The sequence below is a fragment of the Saccopteryx leptura genome, chromosome 3, assembly GCF_036850995.1.
Source record: "Saccopteryx leptura isolate mSacLep1 chromosome 3, mSacLep1_pri_phased_curated, whole genome shotgun sequence".
NCBI lineage: Eukaryota > Metazoa > Chordata > Mammalia > Chiroptera > Emballonuridae > Saccopteryx > Saccopteryx leptura.
In genome coordinates this window covers 98,126,434-98,151,805 of record NC_089505.1, presented here as the reverse complement: position 1 = coordinate 98,151,805, position 25,372 = coordinate 98,126,434, and the positions used below count along the sequence as shown (strand labels likewise).

At 38.9% G+C, this 25,372-nt stretch overlaps 1 protein-coding gene across 23 annotated transcripts in view; it reads left to right on the top strand.

Moving 5' to 3' along the window:
* Nucleotides 1-25,372, top strand: part of EIF4G3 (eukaryotic translation initiation factor 4 gamma 3) — a 343,178-nt gene that overhangs the window by 100,832 nt on the left and 216,974 nt on the right. For all 23 annotated transcript variants that reach the window (XM_066375310.1, XM_066375307.1, XM_066375323.1 and 20 more), the window contains one exon: nt 18,423-18,542. Coding sequence is in view for 1 of the 23 variants with exons in the window: in XM_066375316.1 (XP_066231413.1) it covers nt 18,423-18,542 (120 nt within the window). In the remaining 22 variants the exon portion in view is untranslated. The remainder of the gene's footprint in view (nt 1-18,422; nt 18,543-25,372) is intronic.

The window sequence follows — 25,372 nt, the reverse complement described above, 5'->3', positions numbered from 1 at the left end:
GTGAGTAGTTTAAGTGCAGTGTGCTAAGTGCTGATAGAGATAGGTGGAGAGTAGATTGCAGTTCTTTCAAGTGTGAAGCAGCAGTATGAAACCCAGGAAGGGGAGACAGGGTGTTGAGAAATTTATCTCATAAGAGTTAAGGTATTGTATTTCTAAGAGTAAGTAGAAAAATTGAGAACAATTCAGGTGGAAAAGGTATGTATGTTTGTGTGGTTGGAGTAATACTGGAAAACTGAAAAAAGGAAAGTATAAGGATATTGATTACTGAGTTTGAAGCCCACCTAAGATTAATAGAAAGAATGAATGACAAGAGGGTAAAATTGCAGCTTTGGTCTGGAGTGCTGCTAGTAGCTAAAGGGTATAGCTAACTGCATGACTACAAATGTAGAAGCAGAAAGGTGTACACAGATTGTTTAGGATATTCACACTTCCTAAATCATAACTATACCTTTGCATAAAACCTAATGTTCCTAATGATAAATTTGTATGATCAAGAAAAACTCCAGGTTACATTTGATATACAGTGCTAAGGATTTCCACCTAAAATAGTTACAAGAGAAAAGTAAGTTTTGTTTACTATTAGAGATGCATTTTTAGCTGACTGGAAATCTTGCATTGTGCAGTGAACAACTTATTCTCCAGGGATTCCGAGAAACTTGAGGGTGTATCATAACTTAATATAAAATGGTCGTTAAGTGTGTTGAGAATGCAGGGTAAAGAAGAAAACTGAATAGGTTGGTTGAGTCAAGAAAGTGATTTTGTAGTAGAAAGAAAACATTTTAAGGATGAAGATAGTTATAAATCACAGTGTTTCTTTGTGCCATTGCAGATAGCAATAATATAGCATTGCCATATGTATGTCCAGTAGTCTGACTTCTAATTTGTCTTGTAACTTGCTGAACTACATAAAAGCATGCACAAGTAGGTACTGTGAATGTTAGTAAAAACTTGTTACTTTGTATTTAAGTCAGTAGTTTAAACTTTAGTTGCATTGCCTGGCCAGTGGTGGCGCAGTGGATAGAGTGTCGGTCTGGAATGCTGAGGTCGCTGGTTTGAAACTCTAGGCTTGCTGGGTCAAGGCACATAGGACAAGTAAGCAATGAACAACTAAAGTGAAGCAACTATAAGCTGATACTTCTTGCTCCTCCCCCTTTGTAAAATCAATAAGTAAAATCTTTTTTTTTAAACATTTTTATTTTTAACCACTTTAAAAATTTTTTATTTTCAATTACAGTTTACATTCAATATTATTTTCTGTTGGTTTCAGGTGTACAGCATAGTGGTTAGATAAACTATACAAAGTATTGTCCCAGATATTTCCAGTACCCACCAGGCACCATACACAGCTATTACACTATCATTGAGTATATTCCCTGTGCTGTACTTTACATCCTCATGACGATTTTGTAACTACCGACTGAAAGAGCAAATTTTAAATCCCAGGCAAAATGTTAGAAATCAGCTACACTAAAGGTCAGGATGGGACCAGAAAGGAAAAGCAGGGACATGCGTGTGTGGAGGCAGTAATAAGGACTTTGGTTACTGAGCAATGGTTGGCCTTGTCACCAGCGCTCTCCATGTCCTTTCTGTGTGGGCGGGGCCCAGTACGCTGGTATTGGAAGGACCAGCCAGAAGAGGCAGTGAGAATATGGCCCAGGGCGGAATGAGGAGGTGGAAAGAGAAATGATGGTCGCTACTGGTGTTTGGTCCCCGTTGTGTTCTGCTATTAGCACCCAGGGCGCTGAGGGTTTTAACATTAGACAAAACTTTAGGAACCATGGCCTTTCTCTTGGTTTCTCTTTAGAATCCCACATATTTAGCGTTTAGTCATGAACATGCGTAGGCAAATGTTTGGGTTACAGAAAGATTTTTTTATAGGGGCTGGTGATTTTACAGGACAAGCTTTTTCTAGCAGCCTCAGTCCCGTCGCTATTCTTCTCCCTCCTCAGACAGGTTCAAGTGAAGGGTCCAATTTTGAGTTTAGGCCAATCCAGTTCCTGAGCCAATTTCAATGCCTTTGCCCTGCATTGAGTTGGGAGTAGAAATCACCCACTTTAGGAGAACTTGGGTCAAGCAGTTCAGCTGCTCAAAGATTTCTGGTTTTCCAAAAGCTCTGTCTACCAGGTGGTCCTTGGGTTCCATGAGTTAGGGGTCATTCTTGGGGGCCCAAGTAAACTCTCTTCCAGTGTAGAACTGCACAGGATGGGCTTCCTTCTTTGTAAGGTCCTTGGGCATCCCTGAGACTGACGTCATTCTTACTAGTTGCCTCTGGAGCTGTCATCTGGGGAAAGGGAATCTTGATCTTGATCTTTTTTTTTTTTTTTTTTCTGAAGCTGAAAACGGGGAGAGACAGTCAGACAGACTCCCGCATGCGCCTGACCGGGATCCACCCGGCACGCCCACCAGGGGCAACGCTCTGCCCACCAGGGGGCGATGCTCTGCCCCTCCCGGGCGTCGCTCTGCCACGACCAGAGACACTCTAGCACCTGGGGCAGAGGCCAAGGAGCCATCCCCAGCGCCCAGGCCATCCCCGCTCCAATGGAGCCCCGGCTGCGGGAGGGGAAGAGAGAGAGAGGAAGGAGGGGGTGGGGGTGGAGAAGCAAATGGGCACCTCTCCCAAGTGCCCTGGCTGGGAATTGAACCCGGGTCCTCTGCATGCCAGGCCGACGCTCCACCGCTGAGCCAACCAGCCAGGGCCTTGATCTTGATCTTGAAGGGAATTTTTCTCTGCAGTTTTCACTGGAAGGTGGGGATCATGGGTCGGTACTTTAGTTGCATTAGCATCACCTGGTAGAGCTCACTCCTAAAGTTACTACTATATTAGTAGGTCTAGGGTGAGGCCTGTGAATGTTTTTTTTTTTTAATGTAATTATTTTTTTAAAGACTTGATTCATTTTAAAGAAGGGGGGGGGGGAAGTGGGAGAGGAGCAGGAAGCATCAACTTCCATATGTGCCTTGACCAGGCAAGCCAGGGTTTCAGGTTGACGCTTGATCTAGTGCGCCACCACAGACCAGGCTAAATAGGATATTATAGGCCATTGTGGAAACCTAACTACCAAGTTCCAAGTAGCAGATTTTATTTACCATAGAATAAATATGCCTGCTAGAAAAAAAATGAAATTTGGAAAAAACTATTGGCATCCCAAGTCAATGCTCTATCTACTACACCACTGCTTGGTCAGGCAATATTTTTATACTTAAAGAAAGTCATTGATCTTGCACATATATAATACCAAATCATGTAATCTATGGTTACAGATGTTCTAGATACCAAATTAAATTTAAAAATAATTTTTATGTTTTTATAAAGGTCTTCATGAACCTAATGTTTAATTAGTGGGTATAAATACTAGTAGCTTCCAATTTTTGTGTACCAAGCATTATATTAAGTATTCTCCAAAATTGATTTCTGCTCTTCATTATATCTAAGATATCCTTATATAGGAAAGTGAAAACTCCTGAGTTACTTTAGTAACACAGTTGTGAGATGATAGAGCTGAAATTAGGTATAGTCATGTTTTTCCCTGTGGTGTTTTCAGTAACTCGGCTTCTGACATACGGAAGAATAGAAAAAACTAAAGAGAACAGTGACTAAGAAATATTGTTTGCTATTGTGTCAACAAAACCAGTGATCTGAAGTTTAGGTTACATGAGGATAAAATACTTCTACGTCTATCTGCCATGTCTTTTCCTGCAGCCAGAAGTGAATCTTCATAAGGTTTCCTGTTGATGCCTTTAGTTACTCTGAAGTATTATAGGTAGAAACTGTAAGTCACCTGACCTGTGGTGTCACAGTGGATAAGGCACTGACCTGGAGCAGTAAGGTTGCCGGTTTGAAAATTTGGGCTTGTCCAGTCGAGGCACATGTAAGAAGCAACTATGAGTTGATGCTTTCTGCCTACCCCCCACCCCCTGCCCCACCTTTCTCTTTTTCTCCTCTGTCTAAAATCAATAAATAAAATCTTAATAAATAAATAAAAATAAAGACAACCATAAGTCATTTCTGAAAGCCGTTTGTTAAAGTAACTTAATCAAGTTGATTCTTTTAACTTTATTCTCGTGTGAAAATCATCTCCTTTCACATTACTACCCCGTTTGCTTCCTCTGTTCTAGCTTCTGTGGGTCTCCGTCTCTAGTCTTTATTGACATAAAGTTTAATCATTAAGTAATTCATTCATGCCCTGGCTGAATTCCTGGTTGGTTAGAGCATCGTCCCAAAGTGCAGAGGTTGCTGGTTCGATCCCCGGTCACGGCACATACAGGAACAGATTGATGTTCCTCTCTCTCTAAAATCAATAAAATAAACATTTTTTTAAAAGCCACTTGGCTGAATACTTTAAAACAATTATTTATTTATTTAAAATGTACAGTTCAATGGATTTTAGCATATTCAGAGTTGTTCAGCCTTCACCACAGTCAATTTTAGGACATTTCATTATTCTCGAGAAACCCCACGCACCTTATTAACCCAGTCACTTCCCAACTCCCAAACCCTAAGCGACCAATAATTACCTTTCTATCTCTTAGAGACTTGCATGCTATGGACATTTCATAGAAATGGAATCATATAGTATATTTTTCTTTGTGATGACTTATTTCTCTTAGCATAATATATTTTTCTTTTGCATAATGTTTTTATTGCTGAATAATTATCTATTGTATGGATATACCATAATATTTTTATCTGTTTATCAGTTGATAAATATTTGAGTTGTTTCTACTTTTTGGCTATTATTTATGCTGCTATTAACATTCATATACAAAATTATTTTGTGGGCATTCTAGCCCAGGGGTCGGGAACCTTTTTGGCTGAGAGAGTCATGAACACCACATATTTTAAAATGTAATTCAGTGAGAGCTATACAACTACCCATGTACGTTATGCATTGTCCAATAAAAATTTGGTGTTGTCCTGGAGGACAGCTGTGATTGGCTCCAGCCACCTGGAACCATGAACGTGAGCGGTAGGAAATGAATGGATTGTAATACATGAGAATGTTTTATATATATATATATATATATATATATATATATATATATATATATTTTTTTTTTTTTTCGTTGCGCATTGCGACATCTTAGTTGTTCATTAATTGCTTTCTCATATGTGCTTTGACCACGGGCCTTCAGCAGACTGAGTAACTCCTTGCTTGAGCCAGAGACCTTGGGTCTAAGCTGGTGAGCTTTTTTTTTGCTCAAACCAGATGAGCCACGCTCAAGCTGGAGACCTCGGGGTCTCGAACCTGGGTCCTCAGCATCCCAGTCTGACGCTCTATCCACTGTGCCACCGCGTGGTCAGGCTATATATATATTTTTTAATTAATTTATTTTTTTTGTATTTTTCTGAAGTTGGAAACGGGGAGGCAGTCAGACAGACTCCCCACATGCGCCCAACTGGGATCCACCCGGCATGCCCACCAGGGGGCGATACTCCGCCCATCCGGGGCACTGCTCTGTTGAAACCAGAGCCATTCTAGCACCTGAGGCAGAGGCCATGGAGCCATCCTCAGCGCCCTGGCCAACTTTGCTCCAATGGAGCCTTGGCTGTGGGAGGGGAAGAGAGACAGAGAGGAAGGAGAGGGGGAAGGGTGGAGAAGCAGATGGGCGCTTCTCCTGTGTGCCCTGGCTGGGAATCGAACCCGGGACTCCTGTATGCCAGGCTGACGCTCTACCAGTGAGCCAACTGGCCAGGGCCTGTTTTATATTTTTAACGTTATTATTATTATTTTTATTATTTATTTATTCATTTTAGAGAGGAGAGGGAGAGACAGAGAGGAGAGACAGAGAGAGAGAAGTGGGGAGGAGCTGGAAGCATCAACTCCCATATGTGCCTTGATCAGGCAAGCCCAGGGTTTCGAACCGGCGACCTCAGCATTTCCAGGTCGACGCTTTATCCACTGCGCCACCACAGGTCAGGCCATTATTATTTTTTTTATTAAAGATTTGTCTGTGAGCCAGATGCAGGCATCAAAAGAGCCACATCTGGCTCGTGAGCCATAGGTTCCCGACCCCTGTTCTAGCCTCTCATTCTCATCAAAGATAAATGAGGTAAGATTGCATCTCCATTTAAACATTTCAGTGGCTTCTTTTTGCTGAGGGCAAAAAATTAAAATATCTTAGCAAAGAATTTGTACTGTATATTTTCACAATTTGGCTGTTATCAGGCTACAATTGTACCAGTCTCATTCCTTTCCACTTAACTCTCTCCCTGCTAGCACTTTTTTGTTTGTAGCGTGTTTCGCCTTCTGACTTCTGCACCCATTAATTTATTTTTTCCAAAATGCTGTCTCTAATTCTTGGTCTGAAATGAAGGTAATTACTTTTCTGGGTGCAGCTCAGATGCCACCAAAACCTTTCCTAAGTTTCAGACCCAGTTACATCTGGTTTTCAGCAGTACTTTAAATATTCTTACTGGAGCATTTTTCACATGATTTTATTTCTTTATTTATATGTGACTTCCTTTCTATTAGAGCTCTTTAAGGACAAGGGATTTTTATTTTATTTTATTTTAGGACAGGGGCTATTTTATTTTTATAGTTTAATGCAGGGCCTGACCAAGCTTTGAGGCTTGTCATTATTGACTGTATGACAGAGGAGGTGAAGTTAGGGATCATATAAAATTGGTTTGTATTAAAATCACTGTGTAGTGTATTTCTCCTGTCCTAACATCAGTAGGCCCATTATTTAAATAAAGATTTCTTATTATATGTCAATTATAACTCAATAAAAAAATCAACCAACATGAAAATAAATCTATTGCTGTGTTTTTTTCATTCTCTTTGGTACTAGGTTTGTATTGATCTCCAGATTGCCGAAATTGGATTTATTTTATTTCAATCACCTTTGCTTTTGAAATTCTGAGATTTTGACATTGATTTAATTTTAGTTTATGACATTACTGATTTATTCTATGATGATCTTGGTTTTTTTATTGATTTATTATTTTTTTTTTTTACTGATTTTAGAGAGAGAGGAAAGGGTGGACAGAAATGTCAGTCTGTTTCTGTATGTTCCCTGACGGGGAATTGAACTGGCAACCTCTGCATATCTGGACTATGCTCTAACCGTGTATTTCACATACCTAGAGCAGTGCATGGCACAATATTTATTCTCAGTAAATGTATATTAAATGAATAATCAGTCAATCCATTCTTTTTTTGTCCTTTGCCTTAAGGCATATCAATTGCAAGTTCTTTTGGTTCTGCTTCTAATATATAACCCAAATTGGGCCTCTGCTTTTCATCTTCATTGTGACTACTGTTCTAAGCCACCATCAATTCTGGCCTTGATTATTGTGATAGCTTTTTAATTATATTCTTGTTTTCATTCTTGTTCTTGTCAATTCTTTTTTCATAAAAGCAACCAAAGTGGTTTATGGAAAATATTAGATCTGATCATGTTTCTGCTTAAAACTTCCAGTAACTTTTTACCCCACTTAGAATATATCCAGAGCTCTTCTCATGTCTAGAGGCCTTTAAGTAATACTGCCGCTGCTGCCATCTCTTTTTAGCCTAGTGATGCACTACCCTTCCCCTCACCTGTGACATTTCAGTCACTCATGTTCCTTGACTTTGTCAAGATTTTAGGGTCTTGTACTTGTTGTTTTCTATGTAAGTTTTTTGGCATCACTGTATAATAAATCGTCACAAACTTAACATCTAATATAGCACCCATTTGTTATCTCACAGTTTCTGTGGTCCTCATTACTGGGTAGCAGGGTTCTCTACTCAGGACCATGCTGAAATTAAGATGTTGGTAAGGACTATAATCTCATGTAAGGGTTGGGGTTTACTTTGATGCTCATTCGTATTGAAGGAAGACTTCATTTCCTTGTGGTTGTAGGAGTGAGGTCACTGTTTTCTTTGTGTGTGTGTGTGTGTGTGTGTGTGTTTTCTTGATAGTTGTTGGCCAGAGGTTGTTTTCAGCTCCTGGAGGCCACCTTCAGGTTGTTGCTATGTGGCCCTCTCACAACATGGAAGTCTGCTTAATCTTCAAGAACAGCAGGAGGGCATCTCTCTGATGATTCAGTGTGTATGTGTATGTGTGTTTAATTTAAGTGAGAGGAGGGGAGATAGACAAACTCCTGCATGTGCCCGACTGGGATCCACCCAGAGTCCCGCATCTGGGGCTGATGCTCTGTCCATCTGGGGCCATGCTCACAACCAAGCTATTTTTAGCTCCTGAGGTGGAGGCTCCACGGAGCCATTCTCAGCACCTGGGGCCAACATGCTCAAATCAATCAAGCCATGGCTGTGGGAGAAGTGAAAGGAGGGTATGGGGTGGAGAAGCAGATATTTGCTTCTCCTATGTGCCCTGACTGGGAATCGAACCCAGGACTTCCACATGCTGGGTCAGTGCTCTACCACTGTGCCAACTGGCCAGGGCTGATTCACTGTGTTTTACAGGGCTGACCTAGTAAGTTCATGCCCAGCCAGGATAACCTCACACTTGATTTAAGTTGAGGTCAGCTGTTTAATTGGCTACTCAAGGAGAGATTATCAAATTCACTTGTTTTACCCATTCTTTTTTTTGAGAGAGAGTCAGAGAGAGAGAGAGAGACAGATAGGGATGAACACAGAAAGAGAGAGAGAGATAAGAAGCATCAATTCTTCATTGTGGCACCTTAGTTGTTCATATGCTTTCTCTTATGTGCCTTGACCAAGAGGCTACAGCAGAGCGAGTAACCACTTGCTCAAGCCAGCGACCTTGGGCTTCAAACCAGTGACCTTGGGCTTCAAGCAAGTGACTTTGGGCTCAATAAAGCCAGCAACCATGGGGTTATGTCTATGATCCCACACTCAAGCCAGTGATCCTGTGTTCAACCATGCTAAAGCCAGATGAGCCCGTGTTCAAGCTGGGGACTTCAGGGTTTCAAACCTGGGTCCTCCACGTCCCAGTCTGATTCTGTATCCACTGCGCCACTGCCTGGTCATGCACCCTTTCTTAAGTGGAAGGGATTATGTAGGATGTATACACCAGGCAGGAAATTTGAGAACTATCTTAGAATTCTGCTTTCAGCAGTTCAACACTTGGACCCCAAGGATTCACATGCATAGGGTGGGGCATACAGTTGTTTGTATGGACAATAATACGATAATTGACAAATAATATAAGAATAAACTATATTGTGTGCTCACAACTGTAAAACACTCTTGCCCACCCTGTATATGGTATACTCTTTGTTACCTTTTATATATACCTAGACATATTTGGAGGACAGGTGTTTTATTTATTTTTATTTTATGTTGCTACTGATTCATTATAGGCACTCAAATGTTAATCATCTAAAAAACAGCTAATCTTTTGTTTCCATTGCCAGTTACTAAATGTGAAAAGAAACAATCCTCAGAATTGAAACCAGTGATAATGACGTCCATGAAAAACTGTCTATGATAACATCTGTTTGCTTGTATTTAAGTATTACTTGAATCAGGAAATTGCCTTTCTTAAAATTTCAAAAACAATTGATTATCTGAAACTTCATATGTTTCAACCTAATAAATGTAGTTAAGAGTAGAGCAAAGAGGCCCTGGCTAGTTGGCTCAGCAGTAGAGTGTTGGCCCAGCATGTGGATGTCCAATGTTCAGTTCCCGGCCAGGGCACACAGGGGAAGTGCCCATTCGCTTCTCCACCCTTCCCCCTCTCCTTTCTCTCTCTCTCTCTCTCTCTCTCTCTCTCTCTCTTCTCCTCCTGCAGCCAAGGCTCCATTAGAGGAAAGTTGGCCCTGGCGTTGAGGACAGCTCCAAGGCTTCTGCCTCAGGCGCTAGAATGGCTCCAATTGCAGCAGAGCAACATCCCAGAGGGATTGAGCATCACCCCTTGGTGGGCATGCCGGGTGGATCCTGGTCAGCGCATTTGGGAGTCTTGTCTGTCTGCCTCCCCGCTTCTCACTTCAGAAAATAAATAAATAAACAAATTTAAAAGAAGAGTAGAGCAAAGAGAAATTTATTTACTTTCTCTTTCTTGGTGGTGGTGGATGGGGATTGGCAGTGATAATTCCAGAGAGAACTTGAAAAATGTCATGATATTAAGTAAAACTTTTTAGTATTCACTGGAGTGCTCTTTTTTTTTTTTTTTGATAGGGCAACTTTTGTTTCCTATGATCTGTAATAAATATCTGTAGATATTGGGAAAGAAATGGTTTGAAGGAAGAACTAGGATGTTCACAAAATCTAATCAAGGAGAAATCTATACTTATCCATTTCAGCTGCTATAAGATCATAGTGTTGAAATTAGCCAAGTAAGAAAAAATTTGGAATCTTTCCACTCTACCGCAAATTGAACTTGGTCCTTTGCATGTGGGAGTTACAGCTATTGAAATGTTTTTAGATGACTTCACTAAATAAATTTTATCTTCAGATAAAAAAGTAAGGGGTAGCTGGCTCTTAGACATAAACCATGTGCCTTTTTTACCTTTATATTATTTGTTGCTGAAAACATTAATAGTATTTAATAGGATTCCTGGAGTTTCCCTTTGTGATGCTTTTAGTAAAGATTTAATTGCTATGTGTTTTTAAGTACAGTGTTTTTATTTCATGTATTTTATTCACATATGCAATGAATAAAACAATACTTTATATGTTTGTTTATAATATTTAACAGCATATCTATAGTCAATGCCAATTTTTCCAGAATCTAGTCATGAAAGAAGGATTATGTTCAGGAAACATTAATGTTTTTTATATTTTATTATTTTTATTTTTTAAAAATATAGTGCATATATGATAGATTTAAATTGGCCAGAATATTTTATCAAATCTGGTAATTTAGTGTTAAATAAATAGACTTTGTACCTACTGGCTAATCTTAGTTTGCATGATGTTTATGGTTTACCTTCATATTTTCAAAAGACTCCTTTATTTTTATTAGTCAGCAACCACCAAAAATTATTGATTCTATAAGGGATTACTTTTAAGTAGAAATTTTTAATGAAAATTCACTAATTAGCTGGTTTTCACTAAGTCAGAGTTAGAAGTTTTTCTCTCTTGCACCAGTATTTTTATATTTTTCTGCTCTTTAGAACAACAGTGCAGCCTGACCTATGATAGCACAGTGGAATAAAGCATCTACCTGTAACACTGAGGTCACTGGTTCGAAACCTTGGGCTTGCCTGATCAAGGCATATGTGTGAGTTGATGCTTCCTGCTCCTCCCCCTTCTCTCTCTTTCCCTCTTACTCTCTCCTCTCTGAAAAAAGTGGAATAAATAAAGTCTTTTTTTAAAAAAAAGAATAACAGTGTAACTAATATCAATGTAACTAATATTTTAATCCAGGCATTTAGTAGCTTGCTTGTTTTTGTCCCTCATCTTTTTTAGGGAATGAGAGAGGATTATAACATAACATGCATAAAAGTGTATAGAACATAAAAGGTAGAGTTTAACAAATTATTTTGAAGTCAAAACTCTATCACCTTTTTTTTTTTTAAGATTTTATTTATTTAAATTTTTTTATTTTATTTATTCATTTTTAGAGAGGAGAGAGACAGAGAGGAGAGAGAGACAGAGAGAGAGAAGGGGAAGGGAACTGGAAGCATCAACTCCCATATGTGCCTTGACCAGGCAAGCCCAGGGTTTCGAACCGGCGACCTCAGCATTTCCAGGTTGACGCTTTATCCACTGCGCCACCACAGGTCAGGCAAAAACTCTATCACCTTCTAGGTAAAAACAAAAACAAAACATTATGATGCCTTTCTTGTTCACATCTCCCTCTCTTCCCAAAGTAATATATCTATCCACCTTGAAAAAAAAGTTTCCTGCTATTATTTACAGTGTTATCCATTTATGCATTTCTTTTTTAAAATTTACTTTTTAATTAAGTTGACAAATATATTAAGTTTCAGATGCTCAACATAATGATTAGACATTTGTGTACTGTACAAAGTAATCACTCTGGTAAGTCGAATACCCATCTGACACCACACAGTTATTACAATATTATTGACTGTATTCCCTATGCTGCACTTTACATCTATCTGACTGTTTTTGTAACTGGCATTTTCTTAATCCCTTGCACCTTTTTCACCCAACTCTCCTCTCATGTAATGGCCACTGATTTGTTCTCTGTGTCTATAAATTTGTTTCTGGTTTTTCTTGCTCATTTATTTTGTTTTTTAGATACCATATATAAGTGAAATCGTGTGTGTGTGTGTGTGTGTGTGTGTGTGTGTGTGTGTGTATTCCCCCCCCCCCCCCAAGTGGGAGGAGAGATAGACAGACTTTTGCATGTGCCCCAACTGGTATCCACCCAGCAACTCCCATTTGGGGCCATGCTTGTAACCAAACTATTTTTTAGTACCTGAGGTCAAGGCTCCATAGAGCCATCCTCAGCGTCTGGGGCCAATGTACTCAAACCAATTGAGCCATGGCTACGGGAGGGGAAGAGAGAGAGAGAGAGACAGTAGGGGGCAGGAAAGTTGTAGAGAAGTAGATGGTCACTTCTCCTGTGTGCCCTGACCAGGAATTGAACCCAGGACATGAACACACCGAGCCGACACTCCATTGAACCAACTGGCCAGGACCATGGTATCTTCTTTTCTTTGCCTTTTTTCACTTAGCATAATACCCACTAGGTCCATCCATGTTGTCACAGTCAGATTTTTATTATTTTTTATGCCTGAGTAATATTCTGTATATATGTACCACATCTCCTCTATCTACTTGACTATTGATAGACACTTAGATTGCTTCCATGTTTTGGCTATTGCAGTGGTTGCCAAACCATGGCTTGTGAGCCACATGCGGCTCTTTGACCCCTTAGTTGTGGCTCTTCCACAAAATACCATGTGCGGGCGCTACCTCAATAAGGAATGTACCTACCTATATAGTTTAACAAATTTGGCTCTCGAAAGAAATTTCAATCATTGTACTGTTGATATTTGGCTCTGTTGACTAATGAGTTTGCCAACCACTGGGCTATTGTAAGTAATTATTTAATAAACATAGGGGTGCATATATCTTTTTGAATTAGTGTTTTGGGTTTCTTTGGCAAAATGCCAGAAGTGGAAAGGCTGTGTCATAAGGTAGTTCCACTTTTAAATATTTTGATGAATGTTCATACTGTTTTCTGTAGTACTGCACCAATTTACAATCCTACCAACAGTGAGTGCACAAGTGTGCCCTTTTCTGCACATCCTTGCCAATACTTACTGTTTATAGATCTGTTGATACCTGTTCTGTCAGGTATAAGAGATCATTGTGGTTTTAATTTGCATTTCCCTGATGTTTAGTGATGTTGAGAATCTTTTCATATTTCTATTGGCCATCTGTATGTCCTCTTTGGAATAATGTCTGTTCAGCTCCTCTGCCCATTTTAAATCAGGTTGTTTGGGTTTTTAGTTGGTGTTTATGTAGTATGAGTTTTTTTATATATTTTGCATATTAATTCTTTATTGGGATCCTGACCGGTGGCTCAGTGGATAGAGTGTAGGCCCGGCATATTGATGTCCTGGGTTCCATTCTTGGTCAGGGCACACAGGAGAAGCAGATGGTTGCTGCTTGCAACCATCTGCTTCTCCACCCACCCTCTCTCTCTTTTCTCCCTTTTCCTCTCCTGCAGCCAATGGCTTGATTGGTTCGAGTGTGGCCACTGTCACTGAGGATAGCTTTGTTGGAGTTTGGGCTCAGACGCTAAAAATAGCTCAGTACTGGAGTATCAGCCCCTGATGGGGTTGCTGGATGGATCCTGGTCAGGGTGAATGCAGGAGTATGTTTCACTAATTCCCCTCTTCTCACCTAACAACAACAACAACAACAACAACAACAACAACAAAAATCCTTATTGGATGTGTCATTGGTACATTTATGCATTTCTAAACTAATATAGTCAAGTTTTGGCTGTGTAGATGTTTTTGGTATTATGTTGTGTATATTCTGTGTTATCTTTCAGTCAATATCATTTATGAGAGCCATCCAAGTTGTGATGTATTCTTCTAGTTTTCATGTGCAGGAAAATATTATTTGTTCATTTTTCTGTTAACAAAGAGTGTTTCATTTCCAATTCTTGGTTACTAAGAACAATACAAATATGAACATTTTTGTGTTTTTCACAGATCTGTGCCTAAACATGGAAGAGCTGGGTCATAGGGTATGCCTATTTTTAAGGTCACTAGCTAATGCCAAGTTCTTTCCCCAAGTGGTTGTACCGGTTTACATTTGTATGAACAAATAAATGAGAATTCTGGAAGCTCCACTTAATGCCAATGCAAAAATAGAAATTCTATAAAAAAGTAAAACATTTCTTGGGCATACTTATTTTATACTCACATACATCATGTCCATATGCATGCATGCACACACACACTGCACTCCAAGAATGGTTAATTTTGCTTAGGATTAATATTATATAAAAGGCAAAAATCATTTGAGCTTTGGTTAAGTAGTTGCCATAATTAGGTATTTTATACCTTGGCTTCCTGCCTCTGTAATTGGGATAGTAGTAATATCTTTGAAATAATGGGAAAACATGTTTTTTCTTTATATGAATACTCCCCTCACCTTTTTTATTTTTCAAGAGAGAAAGCTGGACAGGAAGGAAGAGAGATGAGAGGCATCAACTCATAGTAGTGACACTTTATTTGTTCATTGATCACTTCTCATACGTGCCTTGACTGGGGGGCTCCAGCCAAGCCAGTGAGGCCTTGCTCAAGCCAGCAACCATAGGATCACATTTTATGATCCCAAACTTAAGCTGGCAACCCTATGCTGAAGCTGGTGACCTCAGAGTTTTGAGCTGGGTCCTCAGCATCTTAGGTCGATGCTCTGTCCACTGCGCCATCACCTCATCAGGCTGTGTGACTTTGATTTTTATCCCCAGGAATTTTATTAGCCTTTGTCCCATTTTCTTGGGATAAGGTTGTGTTAACTGCTTACATTCTGTATAATTTCTACTTGAATACCTTGAAAAGGTATTCCCTTTTCCTCTGGCAAAGATATTGAGCTCTATAATACATTAAGAGAAAACATATATTTTGTAATGCAGTGTGACACTTGTAATAGGAGTCTTTTTGAATTAAATAGAGCACAGTGAAAATCAGAGATTTATGTAGCAACTTGTTTCTAGGAAGAAATTTTTTTAGAATTGCCTGATTCTAGTTCTCTTATTTTGATAGATTTATTTCCTTTGGCTTGCTTTTATTAGTAGGAATCCCCAAATTTGGTTGGGAAGGTTCTACCAGAATCAACAGTACCAAGGACTTCCTGCAGTTTGGCACAGTCATTAGTAACAGGAGTGAATGCACTCCTGTATATGTGCCGCTAAGTGCTGTTCTTCATTGGTGATTGCTCTAAGGAAAATTTTAATGTAGCAATAGCGTAGTACTTTTGGCTTTAGCAAAATGCCTTTTTACTTTCTCTGAAACATTTGTTTTTTTATGGGGTGGTACAATACCATTCTTAAAAAGTGCACTCACTCAGACAGTTTTCAGAGAAAAATGAACCAGATAAATACTAATCTCTATCAGAAATCCTTGAAGTATCAATAGTTCTTTTGGTCTTTGTCAATATGTAGAATCTCTTTACAGTTCTGAAGAGTGTATTTTTTTCTTGTTTTATTCCTGATTATTTTACATATTCATTTGTACTGATAATGCTCATCTACATATTTTTTGTCTTTAGTCCAATTGTGTTACTTTATTTTTTTATCATTTGTTATTTCTACCTTTTTTGCTATCACATGTACTGCTGCTGGATATATAAGTTCCTAAATTTTGAGGTGAGATTTTTTTTTAGGGCATGTACCCAACATGAAATCGTTTTTGAAGTCTGGTTTTAAGGTAGTTGTGACGTATGCTCTATAGTTTTGGGACTATGTATGGTAAACCCATTCACAGTATCCTGTACAGTGTCCTGTTTTTTTTTAGTCCCTGCCAATTGTGGGGTGAAGTTTTTAAAATTTACCTTTTTTTAAGTTAATGACATGCATGTAGCAATATATTTTAATATCTATTTATTCTTAACGAATAGCTTCTTTGTTTTATATTTTTCAACACTATGATTTATTGTCCGAGGTAAGTTGAATCTTGTTTTATCAGGATGAATTGGAGAACTGATCTAACATGGATTTTATATAGCTTTATATAACTTCATGGCCCTTGCTTTATCTTACTTTGCAAAATTTAAAAATAAATATATATCCATTTTGATGTTTACTTGTTAGAATATAAAAATAATTTATTCTAAAACATGAAATAAGAATATTAATATATTAAGCCTTGTTGGTAAGATGTTTGCTTGTAAGAACTCTGTTTCTGGTTATTTTCTAAAGTAGATGTTTAAATAGTAATCCAATTTTTATCCTTTTAAAAATTTATAATGAGTTTTATAAATGCTATATAGCATTTCATGGTAAACCTAATGCCCTTGTTAACAGGTTTTTTTGTTTTGTTTTTTTTTTTACTCAAAATTTGAAGTTTTTCAAGAAAAATCATAGGTTGTTTTAAAAGCAAGGTAGAAATGAAATTTTAATTTGGTTACATTAGGGCATCATTCATATCTCTTTTAGCCTGTAAAGCTTTTGACTATAGTTAATTCTGTGAGTCCATTTTATTTTAGCATTGGGGTCAGGCAACTGAGCCTTTAGGTGTTTCTTTTCTGCTTTAGATAGACATAAGGGATTCTAAGGTTAGGTTTATAGGGAATAGATTTTCTTCAGAGCTTCTGAGTGATTGAGTGAATACCAGGCAAATCTAATGCCATTTGGAGACCACTTTCCTTTGTACCAGGACAGTTTTTAATTCTGTGATAGTAGTCAGGGAACTCTAAGAACTTAGATGGAGGAAATATATCATGAATGTTATCATTTCTTTGAATTATGAATATAGGTGACTATATTTCAGTATAGTTGGTTTTTGTCATAATTCTATGTATTTTAAGCATTAAAAAGTATTCTAGAAAGAAGTCTGTTGTTTCCACTAGATTGCAAAAAGTTTCATGGCCCGCTGAAATGAAAGAACCCACCCTATGGAGAATGGATTCTTGAATATTAGATAACTGCATGCATTGAGGGCAGTGCTATTCTATAGACTATGGTAGAGAGAAGCTGGCTGGGATTGATTGCTTGACTCTAGAAATGGGCCTGAATGAAGTGGTCTCATATCAATCACAGGCTGATGGGCAGTATATTGCCAGCAAAATGTCAGGAAAATAAATTTTTTTTACATAAAATACTAGTTATGTTAGAAGATAAAAATGATCCTGATGTATAGTGGCTCAATGGATAAAGTATTGACCTGGATTACTGAGATCTGTGGTTCAAAACCCAGGGCTTGCCCGGTTAAGGCACATATAAGAAGCAATGAGTTGATGCTTCCCACCCCTCCTCCCTTCTCTCTCTCTCTCTCAAATCAATAAGTAAAATCTTTTAAAAAATAAAAAAGAGGAAAATAAAGAAACATCAGTAATGCTTGTATTAAGATCTTCGTGTATATCCTTACAGCTCTTTTAATATGATGTATATATTTGTGAGTATGTATTTATATATAGATGTACATACATATGTAGACAGTTATACGTATAGAAATTGATACACATGTGCACATATACATGTACTTTTTAAAAACAAAAATGAGATTGTACTCTAAGTAACTTGCCCTTTTTGGGTTTAGGTTTATTGAAATGTAATTTTCATACAGTAAAATTCACTATTTTTAGTGTACAGTTCTGTGATGTTTCACAAACATATAGAGACATATGATCCCCGCTCTAATGATGATATAGAAGTTAAGTCACTCCCCAAAATCTCCTTGGCTTTTTGTAGTTATCCTCATCCCCTTGCAATCATTTATCTCTTTTTTGTTCTGTTTACAAAATAATATAAATGGCTTTGTAAATTATATAGTTTCAAGTATGGCTTTTGTCATTTAGCATTTTTAATGTTTTTAGAGAGAGTGAGGAAGGGGGAGAGAGGGAGAGAAAGAGAAACATCAATTTGTTATTCCTTGTTTATGCATTCATTGGTTGATTCTTATATGTGCCCTGACTGGAGATTGAACCTGCTACCTTGGTGTATGGGGACAACTATCACCAACTGAGCTACCTGGCCAGGGCTAGCATATATATTTTCCTTCAAAGCTTTTGGTTTTAGATTATGCTTCAAGAATCTTTTATTGCTCTGGCCAGCTAGCTCAGTTGGTGAGAGTGTTGTCCCGAAACACTAAAGTTACAGGTTCAGTCCCGGTTAGGGCACACACAGGAAGTGACCAGTGAACGCACATTTTATTTTGACTTTTTTTTGATGAAAATATTCTATTTATTGTCTTTCTAAGAATTTCAGTGCTTCAATAATAAAAACTAAAGCCTTTGATCATTTTGGCATTTTAGTATCAATTGTGAGGCAGAGAATTCAATTTTTAAAAGTTTGCCAGTTTAGCTATGTTATTAAGATTGTTACTATTATAATATTCTTCCTAAATATTAATTTCCTTACAGGTAGCAAGACAGCCGGGACCCTCCACCCCTTCCCCTTATGCAGCACATGAAATAAACAAGGGGCATCCAAATCTTGCGGCAACGCCCCCGGGACATGCATCGTCCCCTGGACTCTCTCAAGTAAGAAAAACTATATATTTTAAAAAATATAAATTTCTGTGTAAAAGCAGCATTTCTGATTTTCTAAAGCAGTCTTTTAAGTAATAACTTTATAACATTACTTAAAGTGTAATTTCTATTTTGTCTTTTGTATTTTTTTAGATACATAATGGTTGCTACTAATAATTTTATACATTTTTTTTATGGAGTCATTCAAAATGAACTGTCAGTGATATTTAGTTTTTCTTTTTGTTGTTTTAGAAATTAGTATGTGATTCTAAAGTTTATTAAAAGCCACAAAGCACTTGTTTGCTTTTCAATGCATAATCTGTAGTCTTCCACTCTTCTCTCTTCTCCCTTTTTGGTAGAATGTTGGTGGTTATTTTCTACTTTGTAAAAAGTGTGGGTATCTTTCTGTCTTGTGTAATTTAGTGGGCACTTGTCTGTTTCAGTGTTTGATTTTTTTTTTTTTTTTTGTATTTTTCGGAAGCTGGAAACGGGGAGGCAGTCAGACAGACTCCCGCATGCATCCGACCGGGATCCACCTGGCATGCCCACCAGGGGGCGATGCTCTGCCCATCTGGGGCGTTGCTCTGTTGCGACCAGAGCCATTCTAGCGCCTGAGGCAGAGGCCATGGAGCCATCCTCAGCGCCTGGGCCAATTTTGCTCCAATGGAGCCTCAGCTGCGGGAGGGGAAGAGAGAGACAGAGAGGAAGGAGAGGGGGAGGGGTGGAGAAGCAGATGAGTGCTTCTCCTGTGTGCGCTGGCCGGGAATCGAACCCGGGACTCCTGCACGCCAGGCTGACGCTCTACCACTGAACCAACTGGCCAGGGCTGGTGTTTGATTTTATAAATAGATCATTGGAATTTGTTAGGCTTAAAATTTTGAACTGTTAAAGAATAATGTACTCAGCCTGACTGGTGGTGGTGCAGTGGATAGAGGACCAACCTGGAACACTGAGGTCCCTAGTTTGAAACCCCGAGGTCACCAGCCTGAGCCTTGGTATCAGTGATATGATTCCCAAGGTCGCTGGCTTGAGCCTAAAGGTTGCTGGCTTGAGCCAAAGCTCGCTGCCTTGAGCACGGAGTCACTGGCTCAGCCTGAGTCCCCTGGTCAAGGCATGTATGAGAAGCAGTCAGTGAACAACTAAAGTGAAGCAACTACAAGTTGATGCTTCTCATCTCCTTTCTCTCTCTCTCAAAAAAAAAATAATGAAAGTATATTTCTAGTTAACAGTCACAGCAGACATTAAAACATTGTTTTAAGAAGACATTCAATAATACTATGGGTCTCCTGCTTTTTAAGCCATTGCCCAAGATACTGTTTTTCTTGTACCAACACACCATGATATGTTTATTTGGGCTTCCTTGTGGTTAAGAGTTGGCCAGTTATAAAGTCTCTTACTGGAATGTGTGGAAAATCAAGCCAATAACCTTGACCCATGTTATTTGAGATAGAGAGTATTTATACGTAAGAACTGCTCCTTTTAGTAATGAAAATTAACATTATCTTCAATTTGGGCTTCCATATTTTAGGCCTTTTAAAACTTGAATAATAAAAGAGATAAGGAATTACTTATTGAAAATAATGATGAGCCCTGGTTGGTTGGCTCAGCAGTAGATCTTTGGCCTGGCATGTGGATGTCCCAGGTTCGATTTCCTGTCAGGGCACACAGAAGAAGCGACTACCTGCTTCTCCACCTCTTCCATCTCTCTCCCTATCTCTCTCTTCCCCTCCTGAAGCCATGGCCTGGTTGGAGCAAGTTGGCCCCTGGTGCTGAGGATGGCTCCATGTCCTCACCTCAGGCACTAAAATAGCTCGGTTGCTGAGCAGCAGAGCAGTGGCCCCAGATGGGCAGAGCATCGCCTGGTAGGGGGCTTGCTGGGTAGATCCTGGTCAGAGCGCATGTGGGAGTCTATCTCTCTGCCTCCCTGTTTCTCACTTAAGGAAAAAAATTATAATGAAAGCTGGTGATTATAAGTTACGGACTGATTAATATTAGTTTAGACTATGAAACATCTGGAGAAGGACGATACAGCTGCCCAAACCATTACTGAAATAGCCCAGTTAAGAAATACATAAATGGCCCTGGCTGGTTGACTCAGTGGATAAGAGTTTTGGCCTGGCATGCGGATGTCCTGGTTTGATCCCCGGACAGGCACACATGAGAGGAGACCATCTGCTTCTCTTCTTTTCCCTCTTCCCCTTCTCTCTCTTTCTTTCCCTTAGCCAGTGGCTCAGTTGATATGAGTGTTGGCCCTGGGCACTGGGGATGGCTTAGTTGGTCCAAGCGTCAGCCTTAGGTGCTGAGGACAGCTCGGTTGATTAGAGTATCAGCCCCAGATAGGGGTTGCCAAGTGGATCCTGGTTGGGGCACATGTGGAAGCCTCTCCATCTCCTCCTCCTCTCACTTAAAAAAATTAAAAATAAATAAATAAAAGAAATATGTAAATGAATTCAGACTTATTACTATGCTTCAACTTGCTTTAAATAATTCCTATTTAATTTTGAATTTTTAAAAGTAAAACATGTCAAATTGATCTCTTAATTGTTTAAAATAAGGTTCTTGTATTGGTTTTCATGGCATAGAACAGAACCATCCAAGCTGTTGATAAGGTTTATTGGTATAACTTTAATCAAGAGAGACGAGCTATGCAGTATTTTGAATAGGGAAAATTTATTATAAAGAATTATTAAGTACAACGTGGAATTGGAGTAGTGAAGGATTGGCTAATACAAAAGAGAACTTTAAAGAATATAAAAATAGCATAAGGAGCAGCTGTCTCACCTAGGGCCAAGATAGAATTCCCATGGAAGAGCCTTCTTTGCAGGACTGACAGTGGCGAGTACACGGCTGTGGCTAACCTAATGTTAGAGAAGTCACTGTAGTTCCATACTAGTGTAATGTACTAGAAAGCCTTCCTGCAGAACTTGCTGGAAATTCACCCTGTGGAGTGTTGGGGAAAGCTGGCTTCTTTAGCACCAGTGTCCTTTGGTGAAGAGCTGCTGCAGTGCGCAGTGACTAGAGGCTTTTTACAGCATCTGTTTGGCACAGACACTTCAGATGACCTTGGATCTGCTGGATCATCGGTCCCATGTGATAGAGCAGTTTGTGTTGCTACCCAAACTTATTCCCTAGCCTTTTGTTCAGTCCCTCACTCCAAGTTGGAAACCTCTCAGATGACTCTGTAGGTAGGTCAAGGTTTAGCACACTTAATTGTAATATTTTTAGCACACTTAATTGTAATATATGTTGTCTCCAAAACTCAAAAAAGGCCTTCCAAACCTCTTGCCTTTTTGTTTTATGTTAGTAGTGTTAAGTAGGAGACAGCCTTCCTCCTGCCTTCCCTGGGGCTGAGATTTAGACCTCACTGGACAGAATATGATGCGGCTCTCTGAGGGTAGGGAAGCTGCCACGGTGCCATGTCAGTGAACTGACCAGAAATCCACCTCTGGAACTTGCCAGAATTCTCTCTAAAATGCCTAAGTACAGTATATGGCTTGCAGATGTATAGTTTGCCTTTGAGAGAGGGTGATCTCGCAATGGTCTCAGTGTTTCAACCCACAGATGCCTTTCTATATACCATTTTGTTTTTTGCTTTTAGAAGTCAGAGTACATGAATACTAGGGGGGAGGGTCACCAAATGTTGTTTTATTTTCCTGTGTCTGTTTTCCTACCATTTTTGCTTAAAGTGATGGATGAACCCTGTAAATCACACCTGGTTCTCTGCCACTGTTTTTCTCCTGACATTCAAACAGAGATAGCTTTATATGAATTAATTTGTCCCCTAACAATGTTTTAACATCTATTGATAAAGTGAGAACATTTTTCTAGACCGGCATATCTGAGAGAATAGGGAGTGTTTTGAGAAACTCAGTCTCCTTAGCCTTAACAGTTGATGTATTGGTGGATCATAGAAAACAGAGCCTTCAAAATAGAGGAAAAAGGAGTGCAGGCTTGGGTTCAAACAGATGCAGGTTCTGGGGCTTGATGTGTTATTTTCTGGTTACATGATGTTGGATAAATTATTTAGTATCTTTAGAATCTGGTTTCTTCATTTGCTATATAGGGGAGAATTAGAATTCTGCCACCCTTTAAGAGGGGTGGCTGTGAAGATTATATAAATCAAATCCTGCTTCTGAACAGGACACGCTAAGTGCTTTAAGTAAGTGGCATATCATTTTCATGTCTGTCAGATTTCATTTGCCTCAGTATTTGTGTGTGTGTGTGTGTGTGTGTGACTCATCTAATGTGGCTATCTATCTGGTGTTAGTGTGAAACTCAGTTCTACCCATGAGTTTGAGACACCATCCAGGTGTTTGCTTATCCTTGATATGAGAATGAAAGTTGGGCCAGGCTTGGTAATTTTCTGTTGGCAGTGGTATGGTTTAATCTTATGCACAGAACTATTAGATTCAGAGCAACTTGAAGATAAGGTTTAAGAAACTTCCTTAGCAACATGCCCTTTTTGAATAACAGTCTCTCTTTGTTCCAAGTTGCTACCTGAGTCTGTGACTCAGTGTGTGACAGTAAGTCAATCTATTAGGGTGTAAGTGAAGGCAGCTAAGCTGAAGAAAAATGAATTTCAAAGCTTTGAAACATAAAAAAGGGAAAATGTAGAAAATTGTTCTTAGTTGTTTCCTTACAGCAGTGGCAGTCTCTTCACGTAAAGGTAGGATTTGACATATGCACACACATACACACTTGTGTGTACACACCAAGTTTTGTATGCAGTTTTCTTTGTTACATGACTTCTAAGTCTCTTGTAGCCCTTTTCCCTCTGGAGGTTTTGTTTAATCCAAGTAAAAAACTTTTGAGTATTAGAGATTGACAGTTAAGTACAGTTTCAAACTGCGGTGAATTTGTAAGACACAGAATCTTTTCAGGCTTGAATTCTTTTCAGTTGCTCTGAGGTGGCAGCACTTGAACAGCCCCTAACCCAGAATGTTCTTACTCTGTGAATGGTGAAGAATATGGAATTTAAATGTATATCTTTGAGAAAGATTTCAAAAGTAAGTAGAGAAATGCACTCTCCTAGGAGCCAAGAGATTGCGTTGGAGTCCCAGCCATGCCGTTACTACCTCACAGTTTGACCTTCTGGGAATTCCTATTAAAGATCAGTTTTCCTCCTTGTAAATAACAGGCTTGTATGAGATGAAATCTGAATTCCTTTCAGGATCTCCAAGGGTTTTAGAAATTACTTCAGAGCAGTCAGTTATGAAAATTTTTTGAATTCTACATTTTAGATATAAAATTGGGCAAATTTTGCATTCTTTCATTTTATATCTTTAAAAAGTATCAGAAGTTTGTTATTTGAATTATTTGAAATTACTTAAATTAGATCTGTGATTTTCATACAACATTAGCGTGGTTAACTCTTTTAACGGATCGGCACGAAATTTCTAGCAGACCAGTAGTTGAAAAACACTGACTTAAATTAAGCAAGACAAAATTTTTTACTACTTACTAATCAATTGTTGGCACTTTTCAAGCTGGGTTCACAGTAATCAGTGAGAAGACAGGCTCAGAGTAATGCCGAATTGGAATGATATATACTTTTTGCCTACTGTTCCTAGAAATTTCTTTTTTTCCCCTGAGAGATCAACTCAGTCATGTCACATAGTGGGCTGAGATGGTGACAATCCACAGGTTAGATTTTTATTTTCTGTGGAAATGCTAAGCAAAGGACTTCTTCACAGAGGAATAGTGATTATATTTAGTATTTTAACACTACAATTTGTGTGTGTGTTTGTGCACAAGAGAGACAGAAACAGACAGGGACAAGACACACAGGGAGAGAGAAGCATCAACTCATAGTTGCAGTTTTTTAGTTGCTCATTGATTGCTTTCTCATATGTGCCTTGACCGGAGTGGGGGTTGGGGTGCTTCAGCCGAGCCAGTGATCCCTGCTCAAGCCAGCAACCATGGGGTCATGTCTATGATCCTCATGCTCAAGGCAGTGACCTCGGAGTTTCGAACCTGGGTCCTCAGCATCTCAGGCCGACGTTCTATCCACTGTGCCACCACCTGGTCAGGCTTAACAGTACAATTTTTATTGGCAGTAAAGGATGAATTTCAAATTCAGGTCCTATTATCTTTTTGCTTTATCTAACTTCCAGACATTTTTCTTTTAAGGGTCCTGTTTTACTAAGGAAGAATTCTCAATGCCTCACTGTTGTTGACTGATTGTTTTAGGCTTTGCATACTTATTTTTCTTTATTATGAAAATAGTGATTTTATGTACTTAAGACAAGTTTTTATGTATTTTTGTGATTTAAAAAAATTTTTGTCTTTTATAAAAATAAATTCTGAGTTTGACAAGTCTTCACAATCAGCTGTGCTAACCAGGATAAAGCAAAGGAAGCTTTGAAAGTTTTTTCACATTTCATTATTGAAATGGATGAATATATACTTCCTTTAAAAAGAAAGCAAAGGCCTGACCATGCAGTGGCGCAGTGGATAGAGTGTTGGACTGGGATGAAGAGGACCCAGGTTTGAGACCCTGAGGTCACCAGCTTGAGTGTGGGATCATCTGGTTTGAGCAAAACTTACCAGCTTGGACCCAACGTCGCTGGCTTGAGCAAGGGGTTACTCAATCTGCTGAAGGCCCCCAGTCAAGGCTCATATGAGAAAGCAATCAATGAACAACTAAGGTGTCGCAACGAAAAACTAATGATTGATGCTTTCATCTCTCTCTGTTCCTGTCTGTCTGTCCCTATCTATCCCTGTGTCTGACTCTCTCTGTCTCTGTAAAAAATAAAAGAAAGAAAGCAAAACACAATTTATAATTTTTATACTCTCTTTCTCATGGAACATATTGTGGCTATCTAAGATAGTTTTTGAGGTGA